General features: G+C 34.3%; 1 protein-coding gene and 1 pseudogene across 1 annotated transcript; both read left to right on the forward strand.

Annotated features, from left to right (window-relative positions):
- The first annotated feature begins 282 nt into the window (after positions 1-282).
- On the forward strand, positions 283-4,622 carry LOC129909513 (uncharacterized protein K02A2.6-like). The gene is made up of 2 exons (XM_055986588.1): positions 283-1,215; positions 1,283-4,622. Exons 1-2 carry the CDS (start codon positions 283-285, stop codon positions 4,613-4,615), a joined length of 4,266 nt encoding a protein of 1,421 aa, XP_055842563.1. The 3' UTR covers positions 4,616-4,622.
- A 665-nt stretch (positions 4,623-5,287) lies between these two features.
- LOC129911542 (cyclin-G-associated kinase-like) lies at positions 5,288-7,367 on the forward strand (annotated as a pseudogene).
- The last annotated feature ends 7,420 nt before the right edge of the window (positions 7,368-14,787 follow it).

Here is a 14,787-nt window from a genome sequence, read left to right on the forward strand (position 1 = left end):
ATTGGATATCTGTGCTTAAGGATGTGTTCTTTATTGTTTATGTTTCCAAAATGTTAGCATTATAGAAAAACACTTGTCAATATTATACTTTAACTATTTATATTGAAATCAATCAAGTAGCTTTTGCTATAATGTAATAGAACAATATGAAAATGAAAATTAAAATTAAATTGTTAGCTTGTTGAATAAAGACTTGTTTTCTTGAAAGTATATAACAATTTGGCGACGAGGATTATTTAAGAACTCAATTCGTAATTATTAAACCAACATTCATCTTAAAAAATGGCGACTGATCCGAAGATTCTGGAACTTCTCGAACTACAAAGCAAACTTTTGCAATCAATTATCGAGGAAAAGGATGAACGCCGAGGTCAGGAATTCACAATGGATACATTGGCAAACAACATTCAAGAATTTGTCTATGATCCTGCAAATGGATTGACTTTTGAATCTTGGTACAACCGTTTCGAAGACGTTTTCATTGTCGATGGGGCGTCTCTTGATGATGCAGCAAAGGTTCGTCTTCTCATGAGAAAAATGAACTCAATCGCTCATGAGAAATATGCCAACTTGATTTTACCAAAAAAAGTCAAGGATATAAGTTTTGAGGAGACAATAAAAAAACTCAAAGGTATGTTTGGTCGTAAAGGTACTCTATTCAATGTTCGTTTCAGCTGTCTTCAAACAATCAAACGAAAGACAGACGATTTGGTTACCTACGCATCATTGGTGAACAAAAATTGCGAAGAATTCAAATTGAGTGACCTTTCCATCGATCAATTCAAATGTCTGTTATTTGTGACTGGACTACAAGCCCCAGAAGATTCGGAAATACGAACAAGATTATTAGCGTCGCTTGAAGATGAAGAAAAAGCAAAAACCATCACACTCGACAAATTAATTTCTGAAGCTCATCGATACATCAATCTCAAAAAAGATACTGCAATGATTGAACATACACCACAGCCATCTTCAATTGTCAATGCAGTTTCATCAAGTCAAAAATTCAATCAACACGAGCGCAATGGGTCATTCCAACAAAGATCTGATACAACCAAGACACCAAGAACACCTTGTTGGCAATGTGGAGCTATGCACTTCTCTCGGGACTGTACATATTCACAACACAAATGTTCTCAATGCAAAAAGATAGGACACAAAGAGGGTTACTGCTCCTGTTACAACAAATCAAATTCATCATCAAATCAAGAAGATGTTCAGCAAAAGAAGTCGAATTTTAAAGGTAATAAAAAACATTTTTTTCAAGAAACGATCTTTTCAGAGCAATGCAATTCAAACAACTGTGAATTGTATTGAACATTCAAGCAAGCGAAAATTCATCACAGTTCAGATCAGTGACGTACATAATGCTAAACACATTAAAGACACACCTATTAAGCTTCAAATAGACACAGCATCCGACATCAGCATCATAAGTCAATCAGTGTGGAATAAGTTAGGCAGACCAGGGTCACGTCTAAGTGAAAAAGCAAAAAGTGCAACCAGTCATAACATCAAACTAATTGCTAATTTCACCTGCAGCATTCGTCTCCGTTCTGGAGAGGTAAGTCAGGGAAAGTTTTTCGTAACTGACATAAACCTGAACTTATTCGGGATTGACTTATGTCACAGTTTCAATCTTTGGGATAAACCTCTTAGCAATGTATGTTGTCAAATCAGTCACACTCCACACAATCGTGATGCAGCCATTGCAAGTATTCGTCAAGAATACAAGGGTTTATTCAGCGATGAACCAGCATGCGTTAAGGTCGACGTTCAACTTCACCTCAAACCAGGAGCTATTCCTGTATTCAGAGCAAAGAGACCAGTGGCATATTCTGTAATACCATTAATTGAAAAAGAACTGAAACGCCTGGAAGATCTTGGTATCATAACCCCAGTAGACTTTTCCGAATGGGCGGCACCAATTGTAGCAGTAAGAAAACAGAATGGTAACATCAGAATTTGTGGAGATTATTCTTCAGGCCTCAACGATGCTCTAGAACCACATCAGTATCCACTTCCAATTCCTGATGACATATTCGCAACACTCAGCAACAAGAATATTTTCAGTCATATCGATCTAACTGACGCTTATTTCCAGATACCAGTTTCTACTGAGTCACGAAAATTTCTGACTATCAACACTCACAAAGGTTTGTACAATGTCAATCGCTTAGCACCCGGAGTGAAGTCAGCACCAGGAGCGTTCCAGCAACTTATGGATACTCTACTGGCAGGGTTGAAAGGTGTTGCAGCTTACTTGGATGATATAATCATAAGTGGCTCCTCCTGGGAAGAACATCTCCAAAGTCTTCACGAGGTACTGAAGCGCCTTTTTGATTATGGATTTCGAGTAAAAATTCAAAAATGTTCATTTTTCGCATCACAAATCAAGTACCTTGGACATATAATTGACAAGAATGGATTACAACCAGATCAAGCGAAAATCAATAAAATTCAGAACATGCCAGCACCGCAGAATTTAACGCAACTTCGATCGTTCCTTGGAGCTGTCAACTACTATGGTAAGTTTGTCAAGGAAATGCGTCAAATCCGTTCGCCTTTAGATAAGCTTTTACAAGCCGAAGTAGAATTCAAATGGTCCAAGTCATGCCAGCAATCATTTGACAAATTCAAGGAAATACTTTCATCAGACTTACTTCTTACCCATTACAACCCAGAGTTGCCAATTAAAGTCGCAGCTGATGCCTCAGGTGAAGGCATAGGAGCATTTATTGCCCACATTTTCCCAGATGGAACAGAAAAAGTAGTAATGCATGCAGCAAGAGCTTTGACTCCATCTGAAAAGAAGTACAGTCAAATCGAAAAAGAAGCTCTAGGTCTCATTTTTGCAGTGACCAAGTTCCATAGAATGATTTATGGACGCAGATTTAGTTTGCATACCGATCATAAACCTCTTTTGGCAATTTTTGGAAGTAAGAAAGGTATACCCGTTTATACCGCAAATAGACTACAGAGATGGGCTCTAACACTGATGATGTACGATTTTAAAATTCTTTACGTATCAACAAAAGAATTTGGGTGTGTAGATGTCCTATCCCGTCTTATCGAGTCCCAGTCAAAACCTGATGAAGAATATGTAGTCGCATGTACAGTTTTTGAAAACGAAATATCACAAAATTTGAATGAACAATTACAAAACTTGCCATTAACATACAAAATGATTCAGAAAGCAACCTCAAAACATAAAGTTCTCCAGACAGTCATCAACTTCATGAGATCTAAATGGCCAGACAAGAAATCAATTTCAGCACAGGTTAAACCATATTTCGACCGAAGAGATGCACTTTCAGTAGTAGACGATTGTCTACTTTTCATTGACAGAATTATAATCCCATCATGTTTCCATAAACGTGTTTTGAAACAGCTTCATCGTGGCCATCCAGGAATCGAAAGGATGAAATCAATCGCCAGAAGTTACGTGTATTGGCCCAACATTGATGATGACATTACAGGATATGTCCGACAATGTCAAAGTTGTGCAACTGCTGCAAAATCGCCGATCAAGACAACTTTATCATCATGGCCAAGACCCTTAGCACCAATGGAACGCATACACATAGACATAGCAGGTCCATGCGATGACAAATACTATTTTATCATAGTAGATGCATTCTCTAAATGGCCTGAAATTTTCCAAGTTCGAAGCATTTCATCATCAACAATCATACAAAAGCTCAATAAAATGTTTTCCCAATTTGGAGATTGTCAACAAATTGTGTCTGACAATGGAACACAGTTTACGAGCTCAGAATTTCAAAAGTTTCTTCAATCAAGAGGTATTCAGCATACGCGTACAGCTCCATACCATCCACAATCAAATGGACAAGCAGAGCGTTTTGTTGATACTTTAAAAAGAGCCTTGAAAAAGCTTCATCACGAAGGGACGAGTGAAGAGAACCTGGAAACATTTCTTCAAACATATAGATCAACTCCAAACAAAGTTATAAACAATAAATCACCGGCAGAACTGTTTCTTGGTAGGAAGATAAAAACTGCTTTAGATCTGATGACGCATAAACATCAAGATTATTTATCAACCGTACCAAACAAACAAAATCAATACTTCAATTCCAAACATGGCTGTAAGAAACGAGAGTATAGTCCAGGCGATCTTGTATATGCTAAGTTCTACAAAAGAAATAAGAATCATTGGATTCCTGGGACAATCATTGAAAGAATAGGTAATGTCAATTATAACGTATTAACAGAATTTCCAAATCGTTCCAGACTGATCCGTTCACACGCAAACCAGCTAAAAACTCGCTATGCTCCTGATTCTCCTGATAACACCAATTCTATCAAAAAGAAGTTTTCAAACAACTTAAATGACATTCTTTATGAATTAAATATGATACCATCTGTGTCAAATGACGTAAATCCACCTTCCGTTGAAGAACTAGAATCTATACCAATACCTATTGAGCCTAATGAAATAATAGAAGAATCTTCACAACAACAAAATCAACCAACTACAAGTTCCAGTCCAATTGCTGAATCTAGAGTTCCTAGAGTTCCAGAAAACGAAGTTAGACGAAGTGAAAGAGTCGTTCGTACTCCAGCCTGGTTTAAAGATTTTAACATATTTTAAATAAAAGGGGGAGGTGTTAGCATTATAGAAAAACACTTGTCAATATTATACTTTAACTATTTATATTGAAATCAATCAAGTAGCTTTTGCTATAATGTAATAGAACAATATGAAAATGAAAATTAAAATTAAATTGTTAGCTTGTTGAATAAAGACTTGTTTTCTTGAAAGTATATAACACAAAAACATCCATTTGAAGTTTCAGCCAAGCTACGAATTACAAACGGAAATTATACAAAGCCATCAGATGCCGGATTTAATTGTTTCCATGATGTCATCAAATAGTGAATAACTGTGAACCCCTCAAATAGGTTTAACATTTCAACAATTTTAGATCGTTTGGCTGGGATATCTTAAACGAAAAATTGGTCATTAAAGAGACCAATTGAATTGGTGGTAAGTAATTTTTTCTGAAAAGCAAAAAATGACTTACATGTTTGTTTAATTAAAAGGGAAAAACCATTAGTAATACCACCAAGTGGTTCACCGGAAAACAGTCCAGCAACAACAAATGCACCTGTGCTCTCTCCACTTCCCTCACGACCTACACCACGAAGGCCTACACATTCTCCCAACCTATCGGCCTATTCAGACAACAATGTCTCAGATAGTTTTCCCCAACATCAACAGCAGCGTCCAGCAAGACCACCACCAGCTGCTGCCACCAACAACATGCAACAATACAACTACCAAGGACAAAATCTACCACAGCCACCCAAAGCAGCAGGTGCCGCACAAACAGGAAGTCTTTTCTCCTCAATCCGAGGTGGTGCTAGCAGTTTTCTCAAGAATCTCAAGGACACCTCCTGTCGAGTTCACATCGAGATAAGTTACATTACATCAAGTATTCTAATGATGCCATGTCCCTCTGAAGGCTTCGAATCGGCCTACAAAACAAACATTGAAGACGTCCGGTTGTCCATCGAAAGTCGTTATCCACCAGCAAAAGTAAGCGTCTACAATTTTGGCAATCGAAACTGTCTACGTCTACCTCCACCGGTACGCCGGACAGTCGGAGACGGCTCCATCTACACATGTCCTCAATCCAAAGCACCGCATTTACATGGAATGTTTTCCGTTGCTAAAGATATGTATGTATGGTTTCTTGAGTGCATATCCAAAAAGTATTATCATTCAGACAAGTGATAGTGGTGGCTGCAGTGCAGCCACAATGGTTTGTGCCCTTCTCATGTACAGTGGTCTTATTCATGAACCCGAAGATGCTGTTCAAGTGTTTGCTGTCAAAAGACATCCAATTAGACCTTCAGAGTTTCGCTATTTGTATTATTTGGATGATATTCTGAGGACAACACCACTTCTGCCGCACTACAAGACTCTTAATGTGGTTTCGTTAGTATGCCAACCAGTTCCACGTATGACAAAAGCTCGTGATGGTTGTCGATCGAAGTCTATTGCAATGAAAGACTTCTAATGAATACAGTTCAGGATTATGAAAAAATGAAGTGAGTTTTAGAAGATTTTTTGTACAAATTGAAATTCATTTTGATTATTTTAGATTATATTTATCTGGACCTGGAAAAATCATACTACCAATTAACCTTACTGTTTGTGGAGATCTTACAGTTGTTCTCTATCATGCACGCAATGCTCTCAAGGGAATGGGTCGCCCTCAAGGCTTGAAAATTAAAATTAAATACTGGCTTCAGGAAACCCTTATTCACAACCATTTGGACGAGCTAACTGACCAGGAACATGTTCCATCTAACGTCACTGTGTCTCTCTCGATTGTCGTTACTGACAATGAAAGCCGCCCGTCAAAGAATCCACCTTGGTTACCGGCTAAACCAAAACATAATCCAATCAATCTATTTAGTTCATAATAATTGGAATATGTAGAAATGGTTGATAATTTTGGTAATCAAACAAAAATATATTATTCCCGAGTCTCGAATAAATTGTTCGTTCTTTTGTAGTTACCAAGCCAACTGCGGGATCCGTGCCCGATCGCCCACACCAGCCGCCACGATCAAGGCCAGCACCACCCATACCCCATATAGAAACTACAACCAATCCGGTTTCAGAAGTATCTGAGCAACAAACAGAAGCACCTTTGGTAATGCCAGACATTACAGAGAATAGCAAAGAGCATCCTTATGCAAGCACATTGCCAGCTCCACCAATCGATTTGCTGAATTACGGAGGAGGAAGCCAATCAATGACTCAAAATCCAACAACATCTTAAAGTCAGCCTGATATTGCATCGACAAAAGAGGCTAGCTTTGATTTGTTGGGATCATTTGATTCAGGTGATTTGCGTTCAGCTCTAATACCTGATATTTTGGGTAAGTTTTTTTTTTTAATTTTTCAAAATTCATAATTTTTGAATAATGATTTTAAATTTTTGTGTGGAGATAACAGTCAACCAAAATCAACAGTTGGATTAGATGATATATTTGGATCAATTAGTGCACCGGCCACTGCAACGGGGGGAAGAAGCAAGGCTCAAACAGGTTTGTTTAAAAAAAAAGTCAAAGCATATTGATTATAATATTTCTTTGTTTGTTTTTGTAGGTTGAAGCTGCTGCTTTCTTGGATGCATCAAGAACACCGCAACGTCATCATGTTGCCGAAGATGAAAACGATAATAAAGAAGAATTGGCCAACGGTGATGTTGGTGGTGATGTGTAGATTTACAAGATGCTTAGAAATTGCTTGAAGAAGTCGTTGTTTTACCGATATTGATGCCATATTTTTTAAGGCAATTTATTATTTCATATACCTAAATACCATATACATACATAATATGCAATTTTAAAAATTTTTTTTTTGTTGACATTCAGTTTCAGTTAATTATTAGTTTGATGAAATAATTAAAAATGAAATAAAAATCATAAGTTTTTTTTTTTCGTATGTTTCCATACTTCCATTAAGGCTGCTGTTTTCCGTTAATTCGATTATGTATAATCTTTAAACAACAACAACATATTGAAAAGGTGCTACCACCAAATGTTTATGGCTAGATTTACCATAACAGAAACACGAAACTAGTAAAAAGTGACTAAAAATCTGGAACTTGAGGTGTCATAATAAGTTCTCTGCATAGTAAATGAAGTGTGTCTGCGCTTTTGTTTTGTGAAGATAATTCGTTTCGTATCATCAGCTTAATAAATCAATTTATTTTTTTTATTAACAAATAGTAGGGTATGACGTTACAAACAATGCCGCTGCGGGTGTCAGTTTTAACCCTCTACTGCATACGAAGCCAAATATGGTTTTGCCTGTTTGTATGCACTTTTCTCTTCTCTGTCACAAAAAAATGGTAAAGATTAATTACAATCCTCTTCTTTGTGTTTCTGAGAACCCATAGAGATAGTTATTTCGTGTGTCCGACACAAAATAAAGGTGTATTTTATGATCACAGGTGAGTCGATCAGTCGTGTGCATTGAAATCGAATGTGTAGAATATATTCATACTTTAAGTGCTAATTACTGCGTTTGTTTGGAAAGTAAAGTGGAATAAAAAAATTTTTTTTTTCAAAATATATATAACGGACAAAAACAAACTGCTTTTCTCGGTTCCATGTCTTAAAATGAGCCAAATTTGAATTAATTCTTAACCTTTTGTAATGCAATGTATTTATTTTACTTTATTTTGTTTTTAAATGATAAATATTTATCTTTTGATATTTTTAATTGTATTCTTTACATAATCTGAGTAAAAAAATTTCTTACCCCTTAATGCATACGAAGCCAAATTTGGCTTATAAACAAATTTTTTAAACAAATTAATTTAAACAAATTTTTTTAATGAAACCCGTTTTTAAACAACCCAAAGAACCCATGTAAAGCATTTTTTAATTTTTTCGTCCGCTAATATTAATTCATGCAGTAGAGGGTTAAATGTTTGTATATCGCTCAATTTTTGTATTCCCGACCTTGAAATGACTAATCGATAACATTTTAGAAACTAGAGACATGCTCAAAGTACCTACTGAAATCGAATGAAGTGCTGTTTTTAAGTAAATAAATAAAATTCAGCAAATAAATGAGCTTGGATTAGTTAAGTTAGGCATTTCAAAACCTTAGCTATTTTTTTAAGGTGGGGCTTTCAATGCTATATGCATTTTTATTTGGTCCTTGGGTTTCGGAAAAAAGATTACTTTATTTCTATTCCATTGGGTTGGTTCCTTATTTGGTTTGCATAAGGAACAAATTGAAAGGAACAAAAGTCCCCTTGTAAATGTTGAGTTTTTGGAATCGAAAAGGGGTAGACAGACTTCGTATGTTATACAATGGTTAAAAACTGGTTAAAAATTTAATCTTATTGGGGTGTAACATACAATCAGTACTGCTCATAACTGATTAGAGTGAAGGTATTAAGAGCAGTTTGGAGTTTGTCAAGAAGTAAAGATGCGGTGAGACAAGGTCTCTCTAAGCAATCACTTTGAAATCCTCAATTTCAGTTCAATGTTGATATTGGGGTATCCTACTTAGTTATGGTAAAAAAAAAAAAGCTACGGCACATCAGTCGGATTTGGTAGTGCTTGCTCAATTTAAATTTGAAGAGTAAAACTGAATCTGACAAGTGAACGACTACTAGGTCACTTAAGTCACGCTGTTCGCGCTAAATTTTAACCGAGATAAAATTCCCATACAAGTTATCGATCATTTGTATGGGATCCATTTTAGCTGATATAAAATGTTTCGTTAATTTGTATGGGAGCTAAAATTTAGCGCGAGCTGCGTACCAGGCTTTAGAATAAAACTTTTATTTTATATAAACTATTCAATAGGCATGATTTCAAATATAGCTTTAAAGATTCAAAATGTGAGACGATTATCGCAGAGATACCCAAAAGAGATGAGAAACTTCTGACGTCATACGGGTTTGCCTACAAGCTGCTTTAGACATTTTTGGATAAGTATGCGTGAAAAAATATACATTTTTGGCTAAGTATGCGTGAAAAATTATACATTTTTGCTTAGGTGTGCGTAAAAACACCGTGGCTACACTATGTGTGTTTTTCACATTTATTCACGAATACAAAAGAGATTACAACAACACGAAATAAACAAATGGGTTTTGGGGGGTAAAACGTACGAAAGTTTCCCATCTCCTTTGGGTATCTCTGGATTATCGTCTTTTTGATTATCATTTTAAAAAGTAATGAAATGATGAAAATACATTTTTCGTTCCAGCTGATTTACATTTGAAGTGTTCAAATGTAAAACTAGAAAAATAAAAAATCTCCTCGTGTCAATGGGGGGACATTTGTGTCCTTTTTGACTCTTGTTATTTTTGTTTTTATCTAGTTTTAAGTAGTTACCTTATCACAATATGTACACTCTGAAAAGTGCCTTGAACAACACTTAAATATATATGTTACTAACTAGTAAAGTTATCTATTACTTTGTACACAGGATATCTAAATCATTTTATGAATATTTATGCATAAGCTAGATTAGTCCAAGTCAGCAATGAACCTAGTCTTAGTATTATTACTTTAAAAAAAATGTATTTAAATGAAAGTCTCAATAAACTTTGAATTGAATAAATTTCCTGACCCGAAAATAAAAATTAACTAGTCAATAACTAAGTTACATACCACACTTAAGCTGGGAATCGAACCCAATCCCTTGTACTTGGACATCGTTGTCAACTGCTTTGAAGAATTTTGAAGCGAGTTAAGCATCTAGATGATTTCTCTAAGCAATAAGTGTTCTGGACTTGCGACAATCAAATCGTTCAAATGATAATTTTTTTTTGACGTTTCCAACAGGTGGGCTATTTGATCATAGAAGTCTTATCATCAGTCGAATTTCAACTAAGGCATTTAACTTCGGTTGAAGAACTTTCCTCTTCTCTGACCATACCTGTAAAGGAATTTATTAAACAAAATTATTAATTTTGGTTAGATGGATTTACATTTAAATCGGAATTCGAGTCCAAATAATCATCAATTAATCATCATGGGAAGTTCTTTTCAATATTTGCCTTCTTTGTCGACCCTTTTGGAAGCTGCTTTTAAATCGAATTGATCTTTATTTTCAGTCTAACCGAGATTATAAACAAGTATTAAAGAGAAATTCTAGTATAGATCAAGATACATTCTCTTCGTAGCACCCAAAACAAATTGGGTCCTTGGCAGGGTTCGGACTTCAATTTCAAAATTTCGAAGCAAATTTGAAAAAAAAGTGAAGTAGATCCAAAATTTCGGAAGTAGATTTCAAAATTAAACTTTCAGAACATTTATTTACAAAAATTTATTGTAAAAAAATAATTTTTCAACAAAATTATTTTTCTTTACTTTTTTTATTATGATCTTTTCCAAAAAACCTTTCTCATCTAGTGGTTGTAACGGTGCTTTGTGGTAAAATGGTTGATTCAGCATAATCTAACAAATTTTTGATCACGAATTCTCCAAAATCAGTCAAAATTACTTTGATACCTAAACTTTATTTATATCTTGAATTCGAAGAATAATTGACCTCCATTCATCATTTGAGATTTCAGTTGAGCTTTAAAGCTGAAACACAATCACGCTTTAGGGCGTCGCTTCGTTGCGTTACGTTGAGAAATCCTCAAAGCGCGCTTCTGTCACTTTGACTTTGAACAGCTGATTGCAACATAAAATCTGCTGTCAAATAAAAAAAACACAGTCACTCACAAAATTATTGGGCCAAGTCTTTATCTTGATTTAATTGTGGAAAAATGTAAAAGGATATTAATGTGTTTAAAAAATGCATAGAAATTTGTTTATTCTTTAATCCTATAGTTATAAAAACAAAACCAATCAAAATATATTGTTTTTAACAATAAAACGCAGTCTAAAACATCATTTAATTTTTTTTGTTTTTAATACGTAAATTGTTTTGGTTTAAAATATCTCGATGTCGTTTTTTTGTGCAAAATCTATATAGAGAAATTAAAAAACACACATAGTTTTGCAATAATTTATTTTTTTTTATTCACATTTGGCGCAATAATAATGTGGGTGACTGTAACTATGTCTGTTAAATGTCAGAAAGCGAGCAAAAGTTCAGTCTGGTTGAACTTTTGCTCGCTTTCTTACGTTTCCTTACGTTTGTCAAAAAAAGCGTACGTAAGAAAAGCGTCATTGTGTGAGGATACACAGATTTCCTATAGTTGAACTTTTCGCAGTTGTCAAAATCGACGGCAAAGCGTGATTGTGTTTCAGCTTTTATTTCTCAATGCCTCGATCAGATTTAAAATTGAAGTTAATCCCTTTCTCTAAATTTATTATTTGAAAAATATTTTTCAATCAAGAAATAGAAGTAGATCCTGAAAAAGAGAAGTAGGGAAGTAGATTTTATTTTTTTCCCAAAATCGAAGTAAATCTACTTCGATCGAAGTAAAGTCCGAACCCTGGTCCTTGGCCAGTTCTTCTCACAGCTCTTGGAGGTGTTCGGCATATGGAATTTCTCTCTTGCATTCCTTTGATTTTACGTTTTTTTTTTGCTTTTAATGCTTAAGTTGCCAAGATATTCTACAATGTTCACAAATGAAAGGAATTTAAAATAGAATTTTCTATTGTTGAAAAGAACAAAATAACTTCACTCAAACGTGTTGTAACTTGTTAAGTAAATTTTGGAAGATTTTCTTGTTCGCCGAATGTCGTGCATGTTGTTGGACATTTTGTTGAATGTTGATAAGTACCTATTTTTGAAATAAATAATTTAATTTTTATAGCAAAAATGATCACTAAATTGTTTTTATAGAAATAAAATGAACAAAACAAAATGTAGCTAAAAAAATGTTTCACAGATGACAGATGAGCTGATCCATAGACAAATAACACAAAAGATTTATACATTATTAATTGAAACAAAAATAAACACAGAGCAAAGGACGCCTTCCCTTTCACATTACCTGCCCAGATTATGGGTTTTGACTCCGACGGAACCCCACATCTGTATCAGACAGAACCGTCTGGTATTTATTACGAATTGAAAACCAATGCAACTGGTCGCTCGGCAAAAACAGTTCAAGATTTCCTCAAGTACAAACAACGCATTAAGTAGCTGAGGAAAATGGTGCTGTTAAAGCTCTCTTGGGAGTAGAACAATCGGGACAGAAGAATCCAGAGATTGCGGTCATGCAAAAGAACAAACCCACTAAAAATGCTCGATGTTCGCAGTCAATTGAAAAACATGTAGCGATTTTTAAAAACACGTAGACTTTTACATGTATATTTTTATGAAAGTATTTATTTTTTTAATTTGTTTTCATGAATCAAAATGTAGCTATTTCAATATTGTACTTGAAAAGGTAAAGTTACAACCCGTTCTTTGGCGTCCTTTATAGAACAATCGAGAAGCTGAGTATCATGCCTTCTATAAACCCTTCCAGATGCTACATTTTGTACACCTGTAAAGCTTTATAAGAATAAAATTGTTATGATGATAAGAAGCTTTTAATGACCTCTGTCGTGGATTCCTATAGGATTAAATGCTTCTCGACATCGTTATAGTGTGCTTATAGATAATTTTCTCATCACACCTATAATCCCACTATAAGATACTCCTAAAAAGTTTTTTAGAAGTATAAATATCAGCGTTTACTGATAATTTTTTTACCGTGGGTAGTATACCAGCCTTATAGGTGCGAATAGCCCTTTAGACTTGCAACCCGTAAGCAAAAATGTTAGTTGGGCATGGCAGCCACCACAAAAAAGTGTCGCCATTTTCTACCCTTCCACTCTCGCTCTTTCGAAGCGCGACAAAAATTTCAATTCAACATTAAAAATAAACTATTAGAGATACAAAAAACTTTTATTGTTTATTTGAAAGATAATAACCTAAAGTTAAAAAAATTTCCATCTTTTAATAGGATAAATAGGGGTAAAACAAAATTTCAAAAAATTGGCTATTTTCAAAACGTAAAGAGTTGAATTTTTTTTTAATCAACAGATACATTTATTGCAAGACTGACAATGGTATTGAAAAAATTCTAAAAAATTTCAAAACTAAGCTATTAATGGTTTACTAAAACTAAAACATGAGATAGACCTTTGACAAAGTAGTGGTTATAGGTAGGGGATTTTTTTTTTGACAATTTGGAAAACATCATTCGAAAGATATAAAAAAAAGTTAGGGGTCTGATACGGATTTTTTTTTAAGTCTCTGCGTTTCGAAATATAAAATTTTTCAAAAACATCTACTTATTTTGGGGTATTTTTGGGTGAGTTTTTATTTTTTTAAATTTTTTGTAGCATTCAAAAAATCTCAAGCTTAAAAAACAAGTTTTTTTGTCTCAAGTTTTTTGACCTTTTTTAACCGTTTTTTATTTTTATCTTTTTTTCTTCAATAGATAAATAAATGAAATTTATATTGTAAATAGATAATAGACAGGACTATATTTGTGCAAAATTTCAATCAATTTTGTAGTCACAATTTTGAGATAATGGTAAAATAAAGTTTTATTATTCAACAGGTTCTATCTTTTGATCTAAGGCAAATACAAATTTGATTTAACTTTATTGAGCATCCTGATGATGTTATTTTTCATTTGGTATATCACACATCCCAAGTAACAATTAAGCTTTCATAACGATCAATAGGTGTGTTTTTTATTACAACCGGTCTTAACTTGACAAAAAAAGCGCAGTCTGGGCTAAGCAATTTACATGTTAAATACAACAACACCTTAGCCCCTTGGGCTTAGTTGTTTAGCCCGGAGATTTCTCTGGGCTTAACTTTTTGAAGAGTTTTAAATCTGTGCTACCAAACTAATTTTTTCATAAATTGTTTAGAATTTGTTTAAAAACGTGAAAACTCACGTTTGGAAGGACAAAATGTATTAAAATAGTTTTGCTAGCATACATTTTTGTATCTCTTTGTAAAACATATATGTAAAATACAAGAAAATGACGAAAGCGAAAAATATGACAACTCTAAATTTTTGTTGTGTCTGCTGTTTTCGGAACATTCAATATACAGTGCTGCCAAGATTTCAGGTTAAGCCCCGATGCGTTTTGTTTGTCCAGTTAAGACCGGTGGTAATAAAAAACACACCTAATGTAATACTACGTTTCCACCTGAACTAAATCCGAGATTTAGCTAAGTAGATTTAGAATAAATCTCGAGATTTATTCTAAATCTACTTGGCATCACTTCTATTAACATTCACCTCACACTACATTATCGACATTTTAACTGTCAACTGTCACTTTTCCCTTAATTTTTTTTTG

Source organism: Episyrphus balteatus, chromosome 2, assembly GCF_945859705.1.
Source record: "Episyrphus balteatus chromosome 2, idEpiBalt1.1, whole genome shotgun sequence".
NCBI lineage: Eukaryota > Metazoa > Arthropoda > Insecta > Diptera > Syrphidae > Episyrphus > Episyrphus balteatus.